The following is a 25,185-nucleotide window of genomic DNA, read 5'->3' as shown; positions in this document are numbered from 1 at the left end:
AGGGACCTGCAGATTCACGACATAGAAAGACAATATCTGGCTCCTTCTGTGCCTTTTTTTCAAGGAGCAAGAGGAGAGAATTAGAAATAGCTTCACGAAGAGGGTGGTGTTTGAGCTGGATGTTTTGACATTCAGAAGGTAGCGCTATTAGGTGGGGAGATGATTTTACTGGACAAGTGATTTTAAATGGAAGAGTAAAAGATTAAGTCAGGACACATACATGGGTCCAGCACTCACCAGAGCCTGCTTGTGAAGCTGCAAATTTCAGCTTTATTCTGTCATTCAGCCAGGTAACTCAGGGCAGTGTCAGTGTGTGACACAGTGGTGGGTCTGTGCTGTTTCTCTTTCTCCGAGAATGCCTTTTATCCCATATTACAGATGAAACATGGGTAACTGAAATTTGAGTCCAAAATGGAGAAGGAATCAAATATGAGAATCTAGATGCAATCAAACCACTCTGTGATTCAGAAATATGTATGCATTCGACTGAAAAAGTTCCAGATGATGTGCTCAAACCATTATCAGAGATTGTGAGCTCTGGAGAGCTGAAGATGCGCCTGATTATTAATGATGTGCAGAGATGATTTTGTTTCTGAACAAGGAGAGAGTATGGTGCTCCCTTCTATTCCAGTGACCTTATTACCGAGCCCATGCCAAGTTTTTTAAAAACATTGGTGAGTTATGAGTATGGGGAAATGTAAAGAGTGGTCCTTAAATGATTATAGGTTATTATAGAGAACAAGTCACAGTAGGTTAGTTTCTTATCTTTCTTCATTTTCACTTTTTTTAAAATGAGGTAATGTTATAATTTTTAAAGTTTCAGTAACATGGTTGACAGTTTTCTTCTCTTATGATGCTCTTGTGGACAAGACAGGGACATACATGGTGGCTGCAGGGTCAGGTTGGAGGACAAGTGCTGGTCAGATGAGGAGCATCCATCGTGGAAGCATCTGAGGTGGCTGCTTTGTTCCACTATCATCAGCACCAGTATAGTGAATGATATTATAGAAGGCGCTCTTGCCTCTTCAAGGATGGTATGGAAACAAGAGTGGACTGCAGATATTTTGGATGAAAAATTAAAGGTGGGCCTCCCTACATTTTAAAACAAGATAGAATAATGCACTGAGACCAGCAAGATGAAGTTTGAGAGGTATATTTTCATGGCCCTACCCACGGCTGCTAAAGTCAATAACAAATGTTTCAGATTCATTCAGTATAGTTTAGGATAGTGTATATGATACTCGAGTGTTTTGTTGATGATGTGAATTTGTGTACCCATGAAGAGCTCACTCTCAGGCTGTGTGGTTAGAAGTATAATTAAGAGAATGGAAATTTTCTTCCACGTGACTCTGGTTGATGCAGTTAGAACTGAAGTATTGTGTGCAACTCTGAGCACCCTGTTTAGAAGGGACTTCAGGTACTAGTATGCGCGCTTAAAGGAAAGCTGCTTGGATGGGGGGAGTTTCCAAAGGCTTTACAGTTGGGAAAATCTGAGTTCCTTGATGAGAAGAATAGGTTTGGAGAGGAAGGGAGCTTATAGCTGTTTAAAAATACCTGAAGGGTTGCCTAATGGGAAAGGGATGGCACTGTTCCTCTCTACAGAGGCAGAATTAGCCAACGGTGGTCCTGCATGGACGTGCCAAGGGCTGCTAGAGAATTTCTTGGTACCAGGGGGACCCACTTGGAAGACTTTTAAGCATTAGGTAGGTTATAAGCCTAGAAGCTCTTTAAATTTTTTTCAAATCTAGTACATGAGTAATGGATTTTTCTTTTCAAGATAAAATACCATTTACCTCTAGGCCATTGTTCGTAACTTTTTAATAATCATGGATCTGAATTGCATGAAGTTTGCATGCCTCACCTGGGAAAATGTACCTCTGTTGGGGGTTGGCACAGTTGGTTGACCTATTTGCATATTTTGTCTAGTCACACACAATCCTGTGATATAAATTTGAGCTTTTATGATAATGTTTGTCTTAGGAGAGGCTCTTGGATCAAAAGTCAGATCCAAAAAACTCTTCTGTTTGTATTTACTTTGTGTCTGTCTTCTGGCAAGATGATGGAGCTGGTGGGGTTGGAGGGTACCAGGGAGGTGTGAAGCCACACAGGGAGGAAGGAGGCTGGAACCATTACCTCTTGGGTGTAATTTCGCCCTCTGTCATCTAAGGTGGTTTTAAAATTTGCTTTTCCTGTCTCGTGTGAACTTGCTCTCTTTTTTTTGGTTTCTGGCTTTGCTTTTTTATTCTTGTTCTTACAGTGGTGCCTTTTTCTTTTGTTCTTCCTTCGTGGTCTACGTGGATCGCATCCATGGGCAGCTGTTCTTTTATGCAGCTTGTACTTTCTGTCTCTTCCTCAGCTCTGTGACTTCTTAACTATGTGACCTTGGGAATGATAACTCCTCTGTGCTTTCATTTCCTTACCCGGAGGAACTAAAAAAAGCAAGAGAACTTGAAGACCTAGCTCTTCAGGCCTGCTACAAATGTTAAGTAGCTTAACTTAAATTAAAATTAAGCGTTAAAGATTCATAATGGTATAATTATAATTTAAAATTAAATTTTACAAATTTGTGTAACTACTGAAAATAATACCTGGCCCCCAGCAGGTTCTTACTTTCCTTTTTCTCTAATCAGTGAGTACTAGTTATTGTTTACGGACAAAGATAAAGAATATCTATGATATCATTTGTTAAAAATTAAAATGTGACTCTTCCTAACGAGACACTGACTTGACCTCTGCCACTCTTCTGGAGATCAAGTTGTGGGTTGTACTTTATGATACTCTGTTTTTCCTTATCCCTTCTGAGTAGAGTTTCTTTCCTTTTTTTTTTTTTTTTTAAATTCAAGTTAATATGAGGGTACAAATGATTAGGTTTTATTGGTTGCATTAATTAGGTAAAGTTCAAGTTGTAGTTGAGCCCTTCCCCCCGGGGGGTGTGCTGTATATTCTTCCATTGTGTCCATTAGGTGAGAGCTTACCAATTCCCCTCTGCCCCTTCCATTTGAATTTAATCGTATGTGTGTATGTGTGTGTGTGTTTCCTGAGCAGAGTTTCTTTTTCTCTTCCAGCCTTGACAGTTCCAACCCAGGAGGGCTCTTGGCTTTGTGTTTATATTTCTGCCCACAGAGAATTAGAGGCACTTCCCTTTTGTGGATGGCCCATAGCTGTGGAATTTCGTGCTCTTCTGGGATACCTGTTTGCCAGTCCAGAGAGCACAGCATTCTTCTGTCTCATTGATTTGCCTGCATTCCTTTTGTACTTGTGCTCAGAGAACATGTGTATCTTTAAGAGAAACACTTTTGAAATTGAACAAAGAAAAATGAAGGTTTGTTGAGAATCCCTTCTATGTCAGGAATACACAGGAAGCAGGGTATTGGTACCTTGATTGACAGCTACATTGGGTTCAGGCTGCACCAGGGTGTGCCACTGGCTTACTGAAGACAGTGTTGGGAGCAGAAGATAGAGAAAGAGAAAAGGTATGAGGGAGTGGGGAGAATGAGCCCGCTGAGCTGTGGAAAGAACAGAGAGAGGTGTGGTGGGCAAGGGAAAGCATGTATACACAGGCACAGCTGTGTGTCTTTTCCCCCGCAAGCATGGGGAAGGAGATGGAGTGAGCAGGATGTTAATGTGTCTTAGGATATGGGGAAGAGAGCCTTCAGGACCCTATTGACGTAAAATATGCATGCTTAGGCTCCATACCTATTGCTCAGTGAGTAGGGCACTGGCCACATACACCAAAGCTGGCAGGTTCAAGCCTGGCCCAAGCCAGCTAAACAGCAATGACAATAGCAACCAAAAAGTAAAAAAAAAATAGCTGGGCATTGTGGCAGGCACCAGTGGTCCTAGCTACTCAGGAAGCTGAGGCAAGAGAATCTCTTAAGCCTACGAGTTTGAGGTTGCTGTGACACTACCGCACTCTACTGAGGGTGACATAATGAGACTACATTTCAAAAAAAACAAAACAAAACAAAACAAGGCATCCTTATATACATACATGTATAGATGCAAAGAAATGAAAGGAAAAGAGAGATCCATGAACTGAATGTTCAGAGATGCCCAAGGCGGGTGTTAGTAAAGGGCTGAGTTGGGAAGGTGGGGGCTGTGGTGAGGAGGCTCCGGTGAGTAGCTGCAAGATTCTGGTCCTATCGTCTTGGGGTTGGGTGATGGTTTCTCAGGTGTTTGTTTTATTATTACACCTTATAATGTATAAACAAATCCTTAGCATGTGCAGTAACATACTCACAGTGATGGAGGGAAAACACGTGGGTTTCCATGTGAACTGTTTTCAGTTAAAGGTACCAGCAGCCTCCCATGTAACGTGGGGGTGTGTGTGAGCTCATACATTTCTGAGGGATGAAGAGGAAAGTGCGATGGGTGTCCACTGGGGCAGAAACTTGTTACTATTAAACTCCCTTGTCCCCAGTGCCTAATAAAATGTCTTCATAATGTGGATAAAACAGTGTTAGCCTTGAATCAAATGGCTTAATGATGATCCGGGAACCCACTTTAGTAGAAAAGTAAATACTGTATTAGATTTTATTTATCTTTAGTTTTATGTTTTATTTCAGAATATTAAGGGGTACCCACGTTTGGGTTATGTAATTTGTTTTCATACAGATTGAGTCAAAGTTATTATAAGTGTGCCCTTCATCCCAACAGTGCACATTATACCCATCAGGTGTGAATTTGCCCCTCCCTGCCTCCCACCTGTTTGATCTTCACTGAGTTTCACTTCCATTAGTGCACGTCAGCGTTGGTGGATGAGTTCCAGTTCAGTATTGAGTCCATGTGGTGTTTGTTCTTCCATTCTTGTGGTATTTCACTTAGAGCAATGGTCTCCGGTTCCCTCTAGGTTGTCACAAAAGATAATAGATCACCATTTTTAATGGCGGAGTCGTACTCCTTGGTCTGCATATACCACATTTTATTAATCCACTCATGTATTTGTAGGCACTTGAGTTGTTTCTGTGTCTTTCCAATTGTGAATTATGCTGCTATTAATAGTCAAGTATAAATGTCTTTTATATAAAACAACTTTTTTTTTTCCCTTTGGCTAAATACCTCGTGGTGAGATTGCTGGGTCCAATGGTAGGTCTACTTTAAGTTCTTTGAGTTCTCTCCATACTGCTTTCCATAGAGGTTGTACTAGTTTGCAGTCTCACCAACAGTGTGTAAGAGTTCCTTTCTCTTTACATCTGTGCCAGCCGCTGTTGTTTTGGACTTTGTGGTAAGAGCCATTCTTACTGCAGTTAGGTGATTTCTCATTGTGGTTTTGATTTGCATTTCCCTGATGACTAGACATGTTGAGTATTTCTTTACGAGTTTGTTAGCCATTAGTATATTTACATTTGAAGTTTCTGTTCATGTCTTTTGCCCACTTTTTAATGGATTAGTTTGGTTGTTACTTCCTGATTTGGCGTGAGTTCTGTGTAGATTCAGCCCTTCATCAGATGTATGGCAGATGGATATTGTCTCCCATTCTGTGGGTTGTCTATTTGCTCTATTTGATTGTGTCCTTGGCTGTGCAGGAACTTTTCAATTTGATCAGGTCCCATTTATTTGTTTTCATTATTGCTGTGATTGCTTTGGGAGTCTTCTTCATGAATTCTTTGCATAGACTGATATCTATAAGAGTTTTTCCAGCATTTTCTTCTAGAATTCTTATAGTTTCATGTCTTAGGTTTAAGTCTGTTATCCATCATGAATTAATTTTTGTGAGTAGTGTGAAATGCAGATTCTGTTACATTTTGTGAGAGTGGAAGTAACATTGATCTTCCTCATTGTTCACTCATTCATTCATTTATTCAGTCATTCATTCATGCTACAAGTATATATTAAGTGCCCAATACAATATGTATGCCAGGAATTAGATGGTATCTATTTGCATTGTCTAGTATATCTGAAAGTGTTTATTTTTAATTTTGCAAAGTACAAATATAGGATATTATGAAACTCATCAAAGGAGGACCGAGTAGGTCTGGAAGGCTTCCTGGAGGAAGTAGCGGTTGTACAGCAGATTGAAGAATACAAAGGGATTAGTTGGGTGAGGGTGAGGGAGGATTTCCATTACGTTTCATGCAGATGGAAGAAAGACTACGTGCAAGGCCCTGAAGCAGGAAACAGGGAGCTTGGCACTGTGAGGCATGAGGCCAGTGTGCTGTGGCCAAGAGCAGAAGGTGAGAGGCAGATGTGAGACAGAAAGGTGTGCAGAGCTGGAGAATGTGGACCTCAAAGACTAGAATTTCTTACTTTCAGACCTATAGAAAAATTGCAGATGGAATAGGGTAATCAACCTAGATTTTCAAAAGGTTATCCTTTTACCAAAATCTATCTCTTTATCTCTTTCCCTCCATCTCCTTCCCTCCCTCTCTCCTCTGCCTCTCTCTCTCTCTCATATATACACATGTAAACTCACACACAGACACAAACACAGACACACACACATACTTTTTTTTCTTCGCTGACTCATTTGAGATTTAAGTTACAGAAATCATGTCATGCCACCCCTAAATTCTACAGCATGTACATTTTCAAAGCAAAGACAATCTCTGGTATCATCTTAGTACTGTTATACAAGCAAGACAGTTAATATGTATACAGTACTTTTACCTAACATACATTCCGTATTTAAATCTCTAATTGTCCTAGGAACGTCCTTTGCCAACATTTTGTTTTTGAAAATCCTAGATCCATTGGCTTTTGGCAGGGGGGTCATTTAGGGTAGTTATCCTGTAAAATCTCTCTCAATTTAAATTCCTCTGATGAAATTGAGGGTGAACATTTATGGCAAGAATAGACATAGGTGATGTGAGGCTCTGAGAACTAGTGACACCAGGAGTACATGATGTCAGTTCCCATTATGGGTGATGTTCAGTTTGATCTATTGGGTAAGGTGGTGTTCACCAGATTTCTCCATTGCAAAGAGAAATTGTTCATTTTGTAAGTAATAAAATAATCCGGGAGCAACACTTTTAAGATTCTACAGATACCTTGTTCCCCAATAATCTTTTATTCAATGATTTTACTGTGGCATCCCTTGCCCAAGATCATTATTGCTCTGGCGATTATAAAACAGTAATTTTTTAAGTTCTGTAATTTTTTTCTACACTAGTTGACATTCCCTTGTGAAAAAGAGCCTTTCCTTCTCTTCTGCTCTTTTAAATCAGTATCACTGTAAACTTGAGGATTTTTAAAATTTAAAATTAAGATTTAATATGCATTTATAATCTAACCATCATATTGATGTTTCAATTTTTCCCTATTTGGCCAGTAGGAGCCTCTATCTGAAAGCTTTTTTAGAAAAATATTAAGCAAATGATAATATAGAAGTGATGACTAAATCTGTGTTTACCATGCTTTTTTCCTCCTGAGAAGCTCTTTGTGTCAATCTAACATGAATGCATTTTTATTTCTCTCCAGGTCTCATGGGCTAATTGGCTCTCATTCAGCAGGAACCTAACAGATAAGTCACCGTGAGGTATAGCAAGACAAACTGTTCTGAAAATGATTAAAGCAGTGTCACCACGTGGAATTGTCAGAGGAAGACAAGCAGCTTGAGAATTTCCTATTAACGGAACTGCAGCTTGCAGGCAGCCTCTTTCCATAAGTAGGACTGCATGGCAAGCAGCCCCCCCTGAAGGGTTGACAATGAGCATCCCAGTGGCTCCTAAGAAATCATGTTACACTCAGTTGCAGGATAACAGAAATGGAGTCAAAAATAATAATGAGAGTATCCTAAGTCTGGGAGATACAAATGCCAACCAGATCATGCTGGGGGTCAGCTCCTCTCTTGATGAGTCTAAGGAATGTGACCTGGTAGGTGAAATTGGAAATGCAAATTCAAGTGAGCCAGAAAACCGTACTCATTTCCGTAAGGAGTTTCACCAATTTCAGGGCTTTGGGAAGGAATCTCAAGCTGGCTCCACCAGCCTGAAAGAGTCTAGACTTTCTTTAACTGTTCCTAGGGAACGCAATGAAGAGCACACACTGGAGAGAGGCACAGGTGTCCTGCAGTCCCCTCGGGGTGTTCAGGGGCCAAGTCTGCTGACCTGGAGGAACGTGATGGGTGAGGCCAGTCCAGAGGTTTGGCCTAAAAGGGATGCTGAAATTCCCCGGCATGTTCCCAAGGACAAATTTGCAAAGACCCTTGATAATGAGGAGCTGAGGAGGCATTCCTTGGAAAGAACAAGTGGCTGTGCCCTTCCAGCTGGGAGCCTGACTGTGCAGCACCCACAGCCTGCTCCCCTGGGTCCCCCAGAAGCACGGTGCCCTGTGCCTGGGGCTGAGGGGCCACAGAAGACACTGACTGACCCCTCTCTAGGGGCAGGTTTCCCTCCCTCTGACAGTACTTCACAGGGAACAAGTGTGAGTCTTCCTAAACCATCTACCTCAGAAACCAAGGAGACCACCCCCTCAGAGGCCCAGATGGAGGAGGGACGTGGCCTGGGCGTTTGCTGTGAGCACACATCACATTCTACCCAGCCGGCACCTGCTCAGAATTTGACTTTGGCATCAAAGGAAATCCTGAGTAAGCCAGAAGCACAATTAGGTCAGGAAAAGAGAGAGCCCGAGCTAGAGCTGGAACATGTTCACCCCAGGGCTGTGTCGGAGTTACAGTCCCAGGAAGGGGACCTGGGGGACCACGAGGAAGAGAGTCCAGCAGGCCCAGAGAGAAAGGAGCCGCATGTGGAGGCACACGAAGGAGCCACCAGCACGGCTGGGTGTCGGCGCAATGGTAGCCGCCCCTACCGTGGGGTGGGGAGAAGCAACAATGAAGGGGAGAAGACAGGAGCCAGCCCGGGGGAGGAGGATTCTCTCCACACCACCCCCAGACAGGAGCCTGCTTCCTTGGGAGTGGCTGATAATCTGGCCTCTGACAAAGTTTCACCATGTGCAGGTAGGAAGCTGGGTGAAATGACATTCAGCAACTTTTTACCAGGTGACATGACTCTTATTCCTAGTGATCCGACTGACAACAAGCCCTCAGCGGTCCCCGAGGAGGAAGAGCAACAGGGCAGTGGGAATGAGGACAGTGCTCTGGGTTTGGCTTCAGATCCTTCTGTTGAAGGGAGAAAAACTGAGGTCCATGGGCCCCGGCACCTTCAGAGCAGTAGCTCAGAAGCAGGAGAAAGTGAAGGTGTCGCTACACTTGTTGCTGAAAGTAGGAACTTTCTGGAAAATGCAGCTAAGATGGAAAGCGCCCCCGTGAGAGCAGATTCCATTCTCAATGTCCCAGAGCCCCTCCACCCAGAGACAACTGTGAACACAAGCCACCAGCCTACAACACCTAGTAGCAATTTTCAGGACGTCAGCATGTTCAGTGAGGCAGGCGCAGGGTCACCCTCGGCGGTCCCCGCCCCCCGCTACAATGTGCGACTGCTGAACACGTCCCCCAAAGTGCCTGACAAGAACACTTGCCCCAGTGGGATCCCCAAACCTGTCTTCACACATTCCAAGGATGCACCTCCCTCGCAGGAGGGAATGGAGAACCTTCAGGCTGAGAAAGCGGAGGAGAGGACAGAAACCAAGCCCATCGTTATGCCCAAGCCCAAGCATGTGAGGCCCAAGATCATCACCTACATCAGAAGGAATCCGCAAGCCCTGGGCCACGTGGACACGTCGCTGGTTCCTGTGGGGCTGCCGTATGCGCCACCCGCGTGTAGCATGCCTCTTCCTCCAGAGGAGAAGGTGGCAAGTGGGGACCTTAAGCCATCTGCCAACCTCTATGAGAAATTCAAACCAGACTTGCAGAAACCCAGGGTCTTCAGTTCAGGATTGATGGTGTCTGGGATCAAGCCCCCAGGACATCATTTCAGTCAAATGAGTGAAAAGTTTTTGCAGGAGGTAAGAGAATGCCATTGTGATATGATCCATAAGTTGAATGTCCTAAAGTCTGTTACATATTTTCAGTGAATTGTGAAAACAAAACGTCCTCTCTAAGCAAACTGCACGTTTTCATGGGCACACTTATAAGAGAAATGGATGGTTTCAAGTAAAGGAGATTTTGAAGAGAAATGGCCATTTTTAGGTAGAAGAGTTCGATGATCTTACTGAAATGGACCCAGCATTAAAGATTCATTTAAATTTTCACTTGCTATACTGCGTAAGAACTTAGATAAGTATGCATTTAAATAAGTAAGTGAGCTCAATTCTTTTACAAGCCAGGTCAAAGGAAGAAAGAATTCAAAATAAGTATATTTTTCATATTGATTTTGGGAGAATCTCATATTCACTCATGGAAGAATGAGGTGAATAAACAGAAAGTAATGTATTAGGCATGAGCTCTTTTTTTAAGTCAGAGTAACACTGGCAATTTTAACTAAGATTTAGTCGTGTGCCTCTGGTGCATTGGGCCCGTCAAATAGAACAGTTAATCTCTGTCAGTGTTCACTACTCTTTACAGCACTTCTCTGGAGGTGGGTAATGCAGTCTTTGTCACTGTCTAGCCCAGTGTTTTCAAACTTTTTAATTTATCTCAAGGCACACTTGAACCTATAGTTCAACTTCCATGGCACACTTAAATTATGTTGATCAAAAAAAAAAAAAAAGAATGAAAAAGAGAATATACTTACTATGCTTTGAACTGCTTTCAAAAACATTTAAATGAATGATCTTTAAAAATTTTCACCGCACACAGGTTGAAAATCACTGGTCTGGACTTGGAGAACTTTACGTCATACACCCAAGGCCACAAAACAGGGAGAGCAGTGAGATTCCCACTCAGACCCGTGCGATTCTGTACTGTGCAGTCCCTGTCAGGGCCAGAGTGCTGTGGCCAGTCAGTTCTCTGGGAATTCAGAACTCAGGTTTGTTCCTGAAGGAAACTCTTCATGGCAACTGGGGTGCTTAGTTGAAAGGAGAGCTGGACTGGGGCTTCCCAGGTCACTGAGGACATAAACCGGAGCCTGTGGGTAGACGCGCCTTTAGGATATTCTCCGCGCGGCTTCAGTACCAGCCCACCCTCCTCTCCGTCCACTCTCTCTCCCTCTGCTGGAATGTTCTACCAGTTATCCAAATGGCTCTCTCCCTCACTCTCTTTAGATCAACACTCCTGTCCACACATCTTCCCTCTGAGGTCCTTTTCTGTGGCTTTTTCTTCCTAGCACTTATCTCCACCAGCATATACACGTTTTTGGTTTTCCTGCACTGAATGGAAAGTAAAGTCACACGAGAATGCAGCTTCTTTTTAGTTTTTTGCTCCCAGCTGTGGCCCCTGAGTTTATAACATGCTCGTCACAGACATGGGCTCAGAAATGTTGAGTGATAGCTGAATCATGAACTCTGTATGTGTTGGAACCAAACGAAAGCAGACCAAGGGTTTCTAGAGAGAATGAGTGAGTCCCATGTTGGACTGCAGCTTGCTTGAATGTATTCACAGGTTCAAAGAAGAAACTGTCAGATCTAGCACAGAGGGAGGAAAGGGGAATCCAGTCTCTGCTGCAGACACTGACCTGGGCAACCAACCAGCCCACACCCCTCTGCTGCCCTGGGGCTGAATTAGAGGACTCGATGCTGGGGCTGTCAGCAACCCTCTGATTGTAAGTGGCTTCTCTGTCACATCCCTGGAGAGAGGACGCTGATGGGAGAGTTGAGGTCTCCATCTCTTCGGCAGGGGACTGCAAGGCGTCCTGTTTACAAGCGGCTTCCCACACGTGCCTTGCAGGGAGAGCATGAGGGCAGAGGACAGTCAGGTCTGGCTCCAGGCAGTGGTCTCTCAGTGACAGTGGACACATGGCCCTTCTGGATTTATACCTCAGTCTCTGAGTTTGGTTGTGGTGCGTCATTCTCAAATTTCTAAACAGTTATCTCCCTGGGCCCCTGGGGTTCAGGGGCAGACTCTGTTCTGGGCTCTTCTGTAAGACAAGGGCACTGTCACAAGGGCTGATGCTCCCAGGAGTGCAGTCACCAAACCTGAGGAGCTGCATGACTAAACCTTCCCCTTCTCAGAGTGTCACTGTGGAGTGTCACTGTGGATTGCTGTGAAGAAACCCCAGATTTTTCTCCACAAAGAAACACCCATGAGGGAAACTTGACTGGAGATGCATGGAAAAATCCTGTTATTGTCTGTAGTTCTTTCTGCATGACCTTCTTTATTTTTCTTTTGCATATTCCTTTCTCTATGTTGTTTCTATTCCCTCCAGGAATAATTTCTATATAATATGTATATTTTTCCAAACACTATTTTCTCTACTTCATTATCTAGAAGCTAACTCCAGACTCAAGGAAATGAGATTGAATCAACATTGTGTGGTTTTAGAGGGTCTGACGAGTTCAGAGAGACTCCACTGATGTAGTGAGAACACCATAGCCTTGCACCAGGCACTAGGCCCTGCATCTCAGGACCGTTCTCTGCCATTATCTAAGAAGACCAAACTCGTTCTCCAGGCTGCAGGGCAGAGCAGGACGTCCTGGGTGTCGAGCTGGGCTCATTTCTGTGGCAACCTTATTTAACCAAAAGTGGGAGACAGGCTTATTCTTGGCCATGGGCTCCTGTGGCTGTAATCTGGTGTGACCCAGTGAGTCCCTGTCCTGTGTTCAGGCTCAGAGCAAGGAGATCTGAAAGCCACCCTTCTCTGCCCCTGAGCCCCTAACTCACTACAGGGTAGCTCCATTCATGCTCCAGGAAAAGAACCCATTTCTGATTGATTGCAACCAAAATCAAAGCAGGAGAGTCTTAGAAGGTAAAAACCAAAGCAGCTTCAGACTCTTCCATCATTATTAACAGATCTCTGCTGGTTAGAGAGCATGGCTGGAGACAGAGAAATCAAGAACAAGAGCTCCGGGCAGCACCTGTGGCTCAAAGGAGTAGGGATGCTGGCCCCATATGCCAGAGGTGGTGGGTTCAAACCCAGCCCTGGCCAAAAACTTCAAAAAAAAAAAAAAAAAAAGAACAACTAAAGTCTCTCTTTAGTTGGCAGGAACAATACGGACTTTTAAAGCTCCCAAAAGTGGCTTCTGAGATCCTTTGGGATCTAGTCCTGCCACAGTGATAAAACATGCTCAGTTTTTTAGACTGCTCTCTGCTTCTGGCTCTCCTGAGGTCTCAGGGACACTCCCTCCCACTGACACCGTGGGAGCACTTCTCGGTTTTGGTGAAAGGAGGACAATGAAGGGGGCAGGTTGAGAGGACAGTATACAGCTGTGTGATTCAGCACTGCCGCTCCTCCCACTCCCTGTGGCCACCTCTTCTCTGAACGCACTGCAGCAGTGAGGGCTCTCCAGAGAAATGGGACTAGTGGGAGAAAGGGGTGTGTGTGTGAGAGGGAGAGAAAGAGAGAGAGAGAGAGAGAGAGAGAGCTGTCTGTATATATACACACATTCTTGTGTCTCTAATAGAGATTGACTGAGTTGGCCCATGTGATTTTCAGGGCAGGCCTGCAGTCCAGAGACTCAGGAAAGAGTTGGTGGTGCATTTAGAGTGCAAAGGTCATCTACTAGCAATTCTCTCTTCTTCAGGAGAAGTCAGTCTGTTTTTATTAAGGCCCTTGATTGATTGGATGGGGCCCACTTATGTTGAGTGAGTTATCTGCTGTATTCAAGGTCTACTGATTTAAATGTTAATCTTATCTTTAAAAAAATACCTTCACAGCCACATCTAGAGTAATGTTTGACCTAATATCTGGGTACTGTGGCCCAGCCAAGATGACACATAAAATTAAGCATCCCAGTCCCCCTCCCCTGCTGCTATTGCAGTGGCTTCCTAGTGAAGCCAGCCTTCACCCTGAGCCTCTGTCTCACCATCTCAGTAAAAACAGGACAGGGCATATAGGAAGAGGGGCAGTCCAACAAGAAGTTGTTTGTGCACCTTGACTTTGCTTGAAATCGTAGGATGCTTTTTATGCCTTCAAAATTACTTTTCTAAAACATCCTTTTTAGAGAAGGAGGGGAAAACAAGGACATTCGGGGCTGATCTCTGTGTGTTGCTGACTGAGCAGCTTTGGTTGTGTTCTGTCAGTGAAACTGAAAGAAAAGAGTGTGAAGCTCTTTGTAGATTCCCTTGTTTACTTAAAAATGCACAAAGGAGGCATCAGAGGCATAGTTGTCACCTTTTTAAAGAATTTGTTATCTTACCAGGAACAAATTACCCACCAAAATGACAGGCATTGAAGTTACTGAAATCCTTAAGATCATTTTTGAGTTGAGAGGGTGGTGGTTTTGACCTCAGAAAGCTATCTGGTTCCAAAGAACTGAATCATTACTGGGATCAGCAGATTGCAATCCTAAACACCCAGTAGACATAGGTTGGGAATGATAGTAATTTTTTCATAAAAGCACCCGCTCAAAACAATGAGCGATGACATCAAAAAAATAGAAGCCAAAATAAAATAGGGTAGGGGTATACAAGCATGAGAGAAAAACTAGAGATTGATCGGGAAATAGTAAATAAGGAGTGATAAAAATTTTATCAGAGCACAGATGTGGAATGTTCTTTCACCGGAATATAATTTTCCATGGCCTGAATACAATCTATCTACTTAACAATCATGCATATTTTACAGTGTGATTATGATCAAACTTTAAAGGCCTATTTTCCTGTTTCTATAATGTCAGTTTTCAGGAGAACTTTGTATTCGTTTCAACATTAAGGGAATATTAATTTGAGGGTTTATCTTTTCAACAGCCTGAATCAAAGCTTTTGTAGCCACTACTAAAAATATTGTTAAGTGCTTATGATCCTTGAAGAGATGTGAATTCGATGCATAAAATGTCTAGTGATTTAGAACAGAGTTAATGAACAGATGTATCTTTTCATGCATAGCTCTTAGCACTATCTTTTATTGTAACTAAAAGGAAATAGATAATTCGGTTCTTTCTCTTCTTCCATGTTTAATATGAAGAAACACTAACAGTAGGAACGCTTTGTGAGTACAGAACTGTGGATAGAAAAAGGTATCCACAAGTTGTATTCTAGACTGTTAACTACAGGAGAAAGTAACAGTAACATTGTGTTATTATGCTGAGAAAGAATGTAAAGTATTTTTATCATTAGTATTTATTGGCTTCAGCCTGGGGTTAGACACTATTTTAGGTGCTTTGACGTCAGCAGTTGACAAGACTCTGACCTAGAACTTCCATTCTGGTGAAACTTACTCAAATGTTCCTGGGAGCAACACCTCACAGGGAAGACAGTGACAGAAGGTAATTCAGGCTTTGTTTTTTAATTATGTAAAAATATGACAGAGGCCTGAAAACCCATTTCTATTAAACTCTCTATTTTCCCATATAGCCTTTTCTCCCTTCTGAGCAAGGCTAATTTATTTCCCAAGTGGCCTACCTAGTAATGACTCAATAGAAATTGGTCAAGTTCATCTACTTATTGTAAGACTAAGCTGTTATAAAAATTGTGCTTTTTCCCCACAAGTGTGATAAAAACATTCATAATTTTTTTTAACACTTACCAAATTCTTTCTCTGCTTTGTTGACATTGATTATTTATCCATTGCCATCTTAAGCAGATTCCAATGACTCTGTAACAGTGCAATTTAAAAAATCTCACAGAAGGAGTTTTCTTTTTGCCTAGTAAATATATATCCATAGAGTATTAGAATTGTAAGGGACCTGGAAGATCATCCAGTTGGGTTTGGAGATGAGTAACTAGAGGTGAGGACACCGGGCCCAGAGAAGGTGAGTGATGGGTGATGAAGCAACTCAGTGGTGTCGACAGGGTCATTGTTTTAGTCTCCTGACCTTGTTTAGGATTCATATTATGATACACAGTTCTCTGACTGAGTTTTTGGATCATTTACCATAGGTTACAGACCACCCTGGAAAAGAAGAATTTTGTTCTCCTCCCTATGCTCACTACGAAGTCCCTCCAACTTTCTATCGGTCGGCCATGCTCCTTAAACCCCAGTTGGGCCTGGGGGCAATGTCCCGTTTACCATCTGCAAAGAGCAGGATTCTGATCGCAAGTCAGAGGTCTTCAGCGAGTGCCATCCACCCACCAGGACCCATAACAACAGCTGCCAGTCTCTACAATTCTGATCCTTCAGGTAACCGGTTCAAGGCTTTTCCTGCTGTACATGTATCTAGTAATTGTGTAACCTGGTGGGAACTGCCTCATCCTGTAAGAGAAACCTTTTTCTGTTCTTCCATCTGTCTGTAGATACAGACATTTGTGAAAACTCATCTGTCTGCAACTGTCACCCTTCAAACAGTGGCCCTTGTTACCCCCACTTGGCTTCTTGCAATTTCTTCCTTCTCTAAGACTTTCTGTAGACCAGACCTCAGAGGTGTTTTCTGTTAAGGGCCAGATAGCAAATACCTTAGAGAGTTTACAGATCATAAAGGGTGAGAGCCATAGCTACTCAGCTCTGCCTCTGTAGATGAAAGCAGCCGTGGGCAATACGTGAATGGACAGGTGGGCCCATGTTCCAGCACAACTTAATTTATTTACTATTTTCTTCTTTTAAAGTTCAGATTAACATGATACAATTAGGTTACACTGTTTACATTTGTAAGGTAAAGTAGTAAGGTAAAGTCCTTCCTTCCTGGACTTCCTCCCAGGACTTACACATTATTTTATTATGGAAATAATACATGCAAAAAAATTAGAATATAGACAAATATGAAGAAGAAACAAATAACATTTGTATTTTTTAACACCTAATTCATATTATGGACTACTTTCTTTCACTGTCTTTTTTTTCATATCCATTGTTGAAATATTAATAATGCAGTGTGAATTTCATTTTTTCCCATGAATATCATATTATGAGCATTTTCTATGCCATAACATTTTTTCAGAAATATTTCAGTGGAATAAAACTTTTTGTTTGTGCATTCATTTACTCAACAAATTTTGGATGCTTATCATGTGCCAGGAGTTATAGATTGAGGACCAGCACATGAAAAAGCACAGAGAACTCCTCCCTTCATGCAACTTATAGTCTGATGATTGGAATGGACAATACAAAATAAGCACAAAACAAATACTTAATTATAAATGTGTTAAATGGTATAAAAGCAGAGAACATAATGCTTTCTGAAATTAGAAGAGAAGAGTAATATGGGACAGAGGTGCTTCAGGCACAGTGTCTTCAAGGAATGGGAAGAGTAGGTGGCCCTGGGGAGGAAGTCAGAATTGCTTTAGCTACTCTTGCATTACTGGCAGTTAGATTTTGTGCATTTTACACTATTTTAAATAATGCTGCAATTGGCATCTTTTTATATGGTTGTCTTCATTCTGGTTTTTTTTTTTTTTTTTTTTTTGGACAAGTTACTTGAAGTGTAATTATGAGATAAAAGCATATCCTAACATGTTTTGAGAATGTTTTCATATTAGTGTTTCTTCACAGTGCTTGCCAATTGGAGTATTATTATTGTTGGGGGAAATATTTTTCATTTGTTTGCCATTGTGTTACTTTGCGAATTGTCATCATGCAAGTAATTATTATTGGCCTTAAGTTTTTATAACAAGCCCTTCTATTAAAAATAAAATAGCACATACTCTTTAATGGTTTTCATGACATAGGTATATTGTGATGGAATTTCCTGTTGTCAGACCTGGCACAAGTTATGTGATTTCGTCAGAGATCAGTGAGGGACTGAGGGATATCCAGCACTGTTTTTAGTTTAGGGAATAAAACAGCAAAAATAGACAAAAATCCTTACCCCTTTGGAGTTTAAATTTTAGAATGGAGGGAATACTATTTTTCTTTCTTTCTTTCTTTCCTTCCTTCCTTCCTTCCTTCCTTCCTTCCTTCCTTCCTTCCTTACAAAGTAAGTAAATAAATTATATGGTCTATTGGGAGATGTAAATTGTATTGAAGGATATGAAGAATTAGAGAAGGGGAATGGGGGTTTGGGACAGAACGGAGAAGGACTCTAAATTTAAATTGGGGGCTGGTAAAAAGTCTCCCTAAGAAGGTGACCTTTAAACTAGTTTCCAAAGGAGCTGAGCAAAAGAACCCCATGAATATGTAGGGCAGAACATTTTAGGCAGAGGAAGGAGCCAGTGCAAAGGCCCTGAGGTGGCCAGAGTGAGAGGGGGAAGGGTAGGAAGAGACGAGGGCTGGTCTCTCCCCCCTGGGAAGGGGGGACTGGTTTGGGGGAGAAGGAGGGCTTACATAAGGCCTAACTACCACTGGAGGGGTTTGATGGCCACTCTGAATAAGAAACTAAACCATAGAAGGTTGGGAGCTGGGGTGATGTGATCTGACTCTTGTTTAATTGGGTTCTCTCTGACTCCCACATTGACAATAGACTTTAAAGGACAAAAGAGAACAGTGAAGAAATGACATAGTAATCCAACAGAGAGAGGGGCTTAGACTTTCATGCATTTTTCTGTAAAAGTGTTAATATGGTCAAATGGACCTATTGGAGGATGGTATAACACATGCAGTGCCCACTATGGATTAGCTACTTTTATTTAGGTGTTACAAATGAAGCAAATGAAACTGAGGTTAAATAACTTGTCCTGAGTCATAACACAGAGACTTGTTCTCAGCCCCTATACAGACGCTGTGTCTGTCAGCTGGCTGTGCTAAATCTTCCTGTCCTGCAACATCTTTATTTTATAAAATAATGAGAAAACCAACTTGTGTGAATTTTCTGGACCTTAGAATTATGGCCTGTGGGCTGGCCACCTGTTTTAAAGAATAGATTTTCTTGAAACTCATCCACACCGTTTTGTTTGCTGGCTGCTTTCTGAGTTGTCATTGTGACAGAGGTGGATTTTTGCCCAGGAGGTGTCTGGTTGTTTAGGAAAAAGTTGGTTGACATTTTCCACCTAGGATATCCAGGTTCACCTTCTCAGTTTTACCATTGAGGCTAAAATTATATGGCAGATTTTAAAACTCTTTGGTGAGTAAAAATCTAGGTATGGTAGATAAACTGAATTTATTAATGTATTTTACCGAAGTCTTTTCACAAGAATGTCTTTTTTTGGTTTGTTTTTTTCTGGAGCAGTGAATTGTCCCAGAACAAGGGCTGTGCTGGAATCCAGGCCAGGGAGGCCCCAGGAGGTCCCAAGGGTAAAGGGTATGGGGACTGTAGAGCTCTGGAAGCCTGAAGTTTACGGCCCTGGGAAGACTGCCAAGGTCAGAGCTGTGTGGATGTCCATCACACAGGGTCAGAGCTGCGTGGATGTCCATCATACATCAGACATCATCTAGATTCTGGACAAACTGAGTCTTTTGCTGAGATGCTTAGGAAAGAGTCTAAACAGCGACCATTCAGGAGTCTCTGGGACTGTTCTCCTTTCTCTTTTCAAGACCCCTTAAGATTTTCTCCTTGATGTAATTTTAAGATAGTGGAATTGAGAAGTCTTGGTCAATTTTTTTCTTAGAAGTTCCCCTCACCAAAACTCCTGCCAAACAATAAGAGAACAATGGAAATATCATCTTTAATGATACATCTAGAAACTTCCATGTTTCCAACCATAATAACCAAGGAAGGGCTGTCCAATGCCAAAAACACCTCAAGAGGATGCCTTTAGCTGTTGTTCTTGGGACAGATCAGCACAGGCCCCAGGGCAGCAGGTTGGGGGGCTTCCCTGGGGGAATCTGCTATTAGAACAATAGCAGATTGCTTTATGGGGCAGAGTAGGTGGATGGGAGGCAGGGGTGTACACTGCCCTAGTTTTCACCACGGAGCAGCTGGGAGGCAGGGCTGAATAAGAAAACACATATGTTTACAACAGTACGGCTGGTGTGAGGTGACTCTAAACTACAATCAGATGCCAACTTTGTTTTTTCTGGGAAGAAGCACAGCCCAAAAAAGGGCCTGTGTCACACACATGCATGTCAGGGCCTGAGGAGGCTCTGTGAGGCAGAGTGGGAGTCCCTGGCAGTGTGGAACCCGGCCCTGGGCCCTTCTTGCACGAACCACATGCAAACAGCTGGGCAAGGAGAACTTGCCTTGTGTGAAGATGGGAGACCTCCAAGATCCACTCCTCTCCAAACCCCCTTCTCTCCTCGTTTACACAGACTTCAGGAGCCCGGGCCCCTACCTAATGCCCTGAATGTTTTCTTTTTCTGTTTCTCTCTCTTTTGTGTTCTCACAACCATAAAATTTATGGAACTGGATACCTATTTTTTGTTTTCCAGTTCAAGGTAAAGTACAAAAACTAGATCTCCCCCTTGAGCAACTCCTGGGACCCCAAAGGCCAAAGAATAATAAGCCATTCCAGTCTGTACCTCCTCCTTACAAAGAAAGTGGTCTAGTTCCTCACCATTCAAAGTCTCAATCTCCCTTTGTCTTCTCTCCTTTCATATCCTACATCTTTTCTGGAGCCCCTTTTTCCTCCGTGATTCTTACATATCTCCCAGGAACGGTCTAGATCTCCCCTGACGTCCACCTCATCAGGGCCGTTAGCATCTTCTCAACTCCCCATACCTGGCATCACACACTGGACACAGAGCAGCTGCCGGACCTTCCACCCTCGTCTCACTCATGCCCCAGGTTTCCTCTGAGGAGAACGGGGAAGCTCTGGACTTTCTGCTTATGCCCTACCCAGCTTTGGGTGTATGCCATCTTACCTCCTTTCGGACTCTCGTTCATCTTCTCATAAGGTGAGGTCTTCTCATTCCATTGTTTGCATAAGAGGTGAATTTTAGGCAGAGGAAATAATACACATAAGAGCCCTGAGGCAGGAATGAAGGTGACCTGGTTAGGAAACAGGAATAAAGCCAACATGGCTAGAATAAGTAAGAGGTAAACAGCAAGAGAGAAGCTAGGGAGGTGGACAGATCACACGGGGCCTGATGGCCTGGGTGAGGAGCTTGGATTTTAACTGTGGTGTGCTGGGAAGGCCCTGAAAGTTTTAAACATGGTTTGATTCATGGTTTATGGAGATTACCCTGTGTAGTCTGTGTGGAATAGAATGTCAGAAGTGGGGAGGCCAGTTGGGAGCTGCTAAAGTTGTACAGATGAGGGGTACTGTTGGCTGGGAGGATGGAAGGAGAAATGATGGAATTTGGGGGATCTACTTTGGAGGGAGATCCAATAGGATTGGACATTGAGGGTGAGTGATGGGGAAAGAGAGGGAACAGTCATGAGTTCTAGAATTTTGAGCCGCCGTATGGGTGGTGATGCTATTTATTCACATAAGTAGACTAACTAGGGGTGTTGGGGAGGGACCAGGCCTGCGAGGAAATATGAAGAGTTCTGTTTTAGAAATTCTCGTGGTGTTCTGACAAAGAGAGACACCATGAGTTAGGCATTCTTAGAGAAGTCAGGGCTGGAGATTCAAATTTTGAGTTCTCCAAATGCTAACTAAAGTCAAGGGGTGCGGCTAGAGAGAAGCTGGTGTCCCGGGAAGGGGCCCTACAACACCCCAACATATAGAGACCTAGTGAAAAAGACTGGGAAGCAGTGGCCAGTGTTGCAGGTAGAAAACTAGAAGAATGTGGTTGGTGTCCCTACGAGCCACAAGAAGAAAGTACCCCAAAGGAGCCAGGAGCAGGCAATAATTTTGAATGCCACTGAGGGAGGGCAGTTTAAGGGAAAGAAAGGATCAGTGAATTTGGCAACATGGAAACCATTGATTTTCTTTACAACAGCACTTTAAATAGGATGATGGGGGGAGAGCCTCATTAGCCCGATAGAGGGAAGTTGACACCCAAGTGTGGCCAACTCAAGCTTATGAGATATAAGAAGCAAATAACAAAAGTTACCTGATAAAACTTGCAATTCCTTCATAATTTGGAGAGTGAGAATGATTCTGTTATGGTCAGGGTTTCAGAAAAACACTTATGATAGGCGTAATGATCATTTGGAATGATGATGCTATGTGCTGAATTTCCTGAAAAGCTCCCTGTCTACTGACTGTGACCCAAACGAGCACAGCATGTCAGCTCTATGCTGATGGGTTACGGGTCACAAAAAAAATATGTCTGTTAACTTTTCAGGTAACTGACACTACTATCTCATTGCTGTCAGTGTACAAAATATTATCTGCAGGCATTTTTTCAGGTCTATTTGCTCCGCTTTTAGAAAATCAAAGCAGCTGGAAAAAGGAAAGCCTAGATAAGCAAGGAAAATGAAAATGGTCCAGCCTAATGGACAAAGCCTCTGAATAGCTTACTGCCACAATATTTCTGGAGATACATAGAAGTTAAGTGAGCTGTTGTCCTGAACAATGAAATACGCCTGTTGCAAGGCTGAGGGGCAAACAGTTTCTGTGACTTCCCTCAGGGAAAGTAATAACTTGTCTTAAGGCTGATCGACAACTTAAATATAACGATGATGAAGGTGACAATTGTAACGATGTAGAGTGATTATTACACAAAACAATATTTTATGTAATCTGCAAACAACCCTCTGAAATAGTGGAACCTATTTTATAGATGAGGCTCAGGGTGGCTAAGTAACACTGACAAGATCAGAAGTCTAGTAATGCAGAGTAGTAGTACCCAGGTAGAGATCTGTGTGGTTGTTAATTCTTGTCATTCATCAGCAGGCTGGCAGAGAATTGCCTCTTAGCTGCAACTGGGGGGCCCAGTTTATTCCCCTGGTGCAAATCGGTAGGAGGTTTTTAACTCCAGGTCAAACCTAAATAAATTTATATGCCTTTGTACCCACAGTCAAGACACAGAACCCTACATTTCCTTTTATTTCTTATCAGTCCTCCTTCCCACAGCCCCACCCTAGGCAAATACCAATCAGCTTTCTGTCACTATAAACTATGTTTATGTGTAATGGAATCATACAGTATGTGCTCTCTTTGTATCTGGCATTTATCACGCATCATAATGTTCTGAGATCTGCTCAGGCTGTTACATGTATCTGTAGTTCATTCCCTTTATTGCTAAGTATCACATGGATGTGTTACCATAATTTGATTATCCATTCACCTGTTTATGGACTATGAATGTTCATGTCCGAGTCTTTCTGTGGGTGTATGATTTCATTTCTCATGGGTAAATACCTAGGAGAGGAATAGCTAGGCTATTTACAGTAATAAGTATATGTTTGATATTTTATGGAACAACCAAACCATTTTCCAGAGTACATAGTTTTCCTAGTTTATATTCCTATGAGCAATCTATGAGAGTTCCAGGTTGCTTCTTATCCTTACCATTATCTGATCTGGTATTTTTAATATTAAAGTCTTTTTAATATTAGCCATTCTAGTCAGCATGCAGTGATATCTTCTTATGGTTCTAATTTGCCTTTTTATAATGACAAATGATGTTGAACATCTTTTTATATATTCAAATCCTTTGACCATTAAAAAAATCTAGTTGTTTTTCTTGGTATTTTTCAATGGTAAGAGAGCTTTCTAGATTTCGAATATGAGTTTTTATTTATATACATCTTTTGAAAATATTTCCATGTAGTGTTTTTGTTGACTTTTTATTTCTCAATATTCTTTCAAAAAGTAGACTTTCACTTTTAATAAATTACAGTTTCTAAAATTTTTTATTTATGGTTTATGATTTTGTTTTTTAATCTAAGAAACCTTACCCCAGGAACTCAAAGAATTTTTTCTATTTTTTATGGCTGTTTCATGGTTTTATTTCTTATGTTTAGGCCTATGATCCATTTTGAATTAATACTGTGATATGAGGTGTGGGTTAAGGTTCAGTTTGGGGGAGCATATGGCTATCTAACTGTTTCAACATCATTTCTTGAAAATACTATTCTTATCTTCATTGAAAATCAGTTGACCAGTCCCTTTCTGTACTCGACATTTTGTTTCATTGACCTACCTGTCTCTCCTGATGCCAATGTCACATGCCTTTGAATACTACAGATCTGCAGTAACTCTTAAATTTGGGGAATGCAAATCCTGTGACTTATTCTTTTTGAAAATTCTTTGAATATTCAAGATCATTTGAATTTTCATACTTTCTTTCCTTAGTTTATACATGTAGGTGGCCACCAGGGAGTTCTTGAATCTCTCTCTCTTATAAAGGCACCATTCATATAGAATGCCTCACCCTTATGAACTTATTTAATTTGAATTGCCTCCTTAGTGGACCTATTTCCAGAGTGCAGTTTAGGTTTTCAGCATGAATTTAGGTGAATACAAATTAATCTATGCAAGTCTATGCAAATCAATTAGTCTTCAGACTAAAAAAAATATACACACACACACATATATATACTTAGACTTTCTTTAATTTCTTTCTGTAGGATTTTCTGATTTAAATTGAAGGTTTTGTACATTTAAATAATCCCTCTATATTAATAACAGCATTATTCATAATAGCTCAGTAGTGGGAGGACCAAACCCAAATGTCCATCAACTTATAAATGGATAAACACATTGTGATATGTCTGTGTGTGTGTATATACATATAGATACACACATATACATATATACACATACATGCAATTGAACATTATTTAGCCTTCAAATCAAAGGAACTTCTGACACATGCTACATGTGTTAACCTTTAAAGACATTATGTTAAGTAAAATAAAGTTACCAAAGAATAAATACAATATGATTCCTTTACATAAGGTACCTGGAGTAAAATTAGAATTCATAAAGATAGACAGTAGAATGACAGTTGCTACTGCTCAGAGGAAAGAAGAATGAGAAGAATGGAGAGTTGTTTAATGGGTACAGAGTTTCCATTTTGCAAGATGAAAAAGTTCTGGAGATTGATTTCACAACAGTATGGATATACTTAACATTTTGAACTATATAATTAAAAATGGTTAAGGTGAGAAATTTTATTGTGTGAAATTTACCATATATTTTTTCAAAAAACGTATTTCATATATTTCTATGCTATTGCTAATTTTTTAAAATGTCAGTTTCTAGGCATAGCTTATGGATTTATTTTTTGGTCATTCTTTTAAAAAGATTTTCCAGTTTCTCTTGTGACTTATTTGGCTTAGAGTTTATCAAGGACATGTCTTTACTAATTTAAAAAAAATTTGTTTTATTAATTGCTTGCAGAGAAATGGTAAAAGTTTTCATTGTAAACATGGATTTTAAAAATTCTTTCAATTAAATCAATTTTTACTTCACATTTTGAAGCTGTTATTGGTGTATACACTCATTTGGGATTTTGACATCTTATTGAATTCACTCCTTTTCATTATGAATTATATATCTTTATCTCCAGTAATATTTTGGTCAATTTTCTATGATGTTTGTTAAGGGTAATACTCAATGCAATGAGATTTCAATTATCAATATTTATGCACCCAACCAGAATGCTGCTCAGTTTATAAGAGATACTCTAATAGGCATGAGCAACTTGATTTCTCCCAGCTCCATCATAGTCA

At 41.5% G+C, this 25,185-nt stretch overlaps 1 protein-coding gene across 1 annotated transcript in view; it reads left to right on the top strand.

Annotated features, from left to right (window-relative positions):
• The first annotated feature begins 7,626 nt into the window (after window positions 1-7,626).
• MTUS2 (microtubule associated scaffold protein 2) overlaps window positions 7,627-25,185 on the top strand; it is a 406,145-nt gene continuing 388,586 nt past the window's right edge. The window contains exons 1-3 of the mRNA XM_012810001.2: window positions 7,627-9,840; window positions 15,749-15,989; window positions 19,476-19,478. Coding sequence (XP_012665455.1) covers window positions 7,645-9,840; window positions 15,749-15,989; window positions 19,476-19,478 — 2,440 coding nt within the window. The 5' untranslated portion in view covers window positions 7,627-7,644. The remainder of the gene's footprint in view (window positions 9,841-15,748; window positions 15,990-19,475; window positions 19,479-25,185) is intronic.

The sequence above is a fragment of the Otolemur garnettii genome, unplaced genomic scaffold (assembly GCF_000181295.1).
Source record: "Otolemur garnettii isolate 467f Iridium unplaced genomic scaffold, OtoGar3 scaffold00120, whole genome shotgun sequence".
In the NCBI taxonomy this organism is placed as follows: Eukaryota; Metazoa; Chordata; class Mammalia; order Primates; family Galagidae; genus Otolemur; species Otolemur garnettii.
The sequence above is the reverse complement of the archived record's forward strand: the minus strand, read 5'-3'. Positions and strand labels throughout refer to the sequence as shown.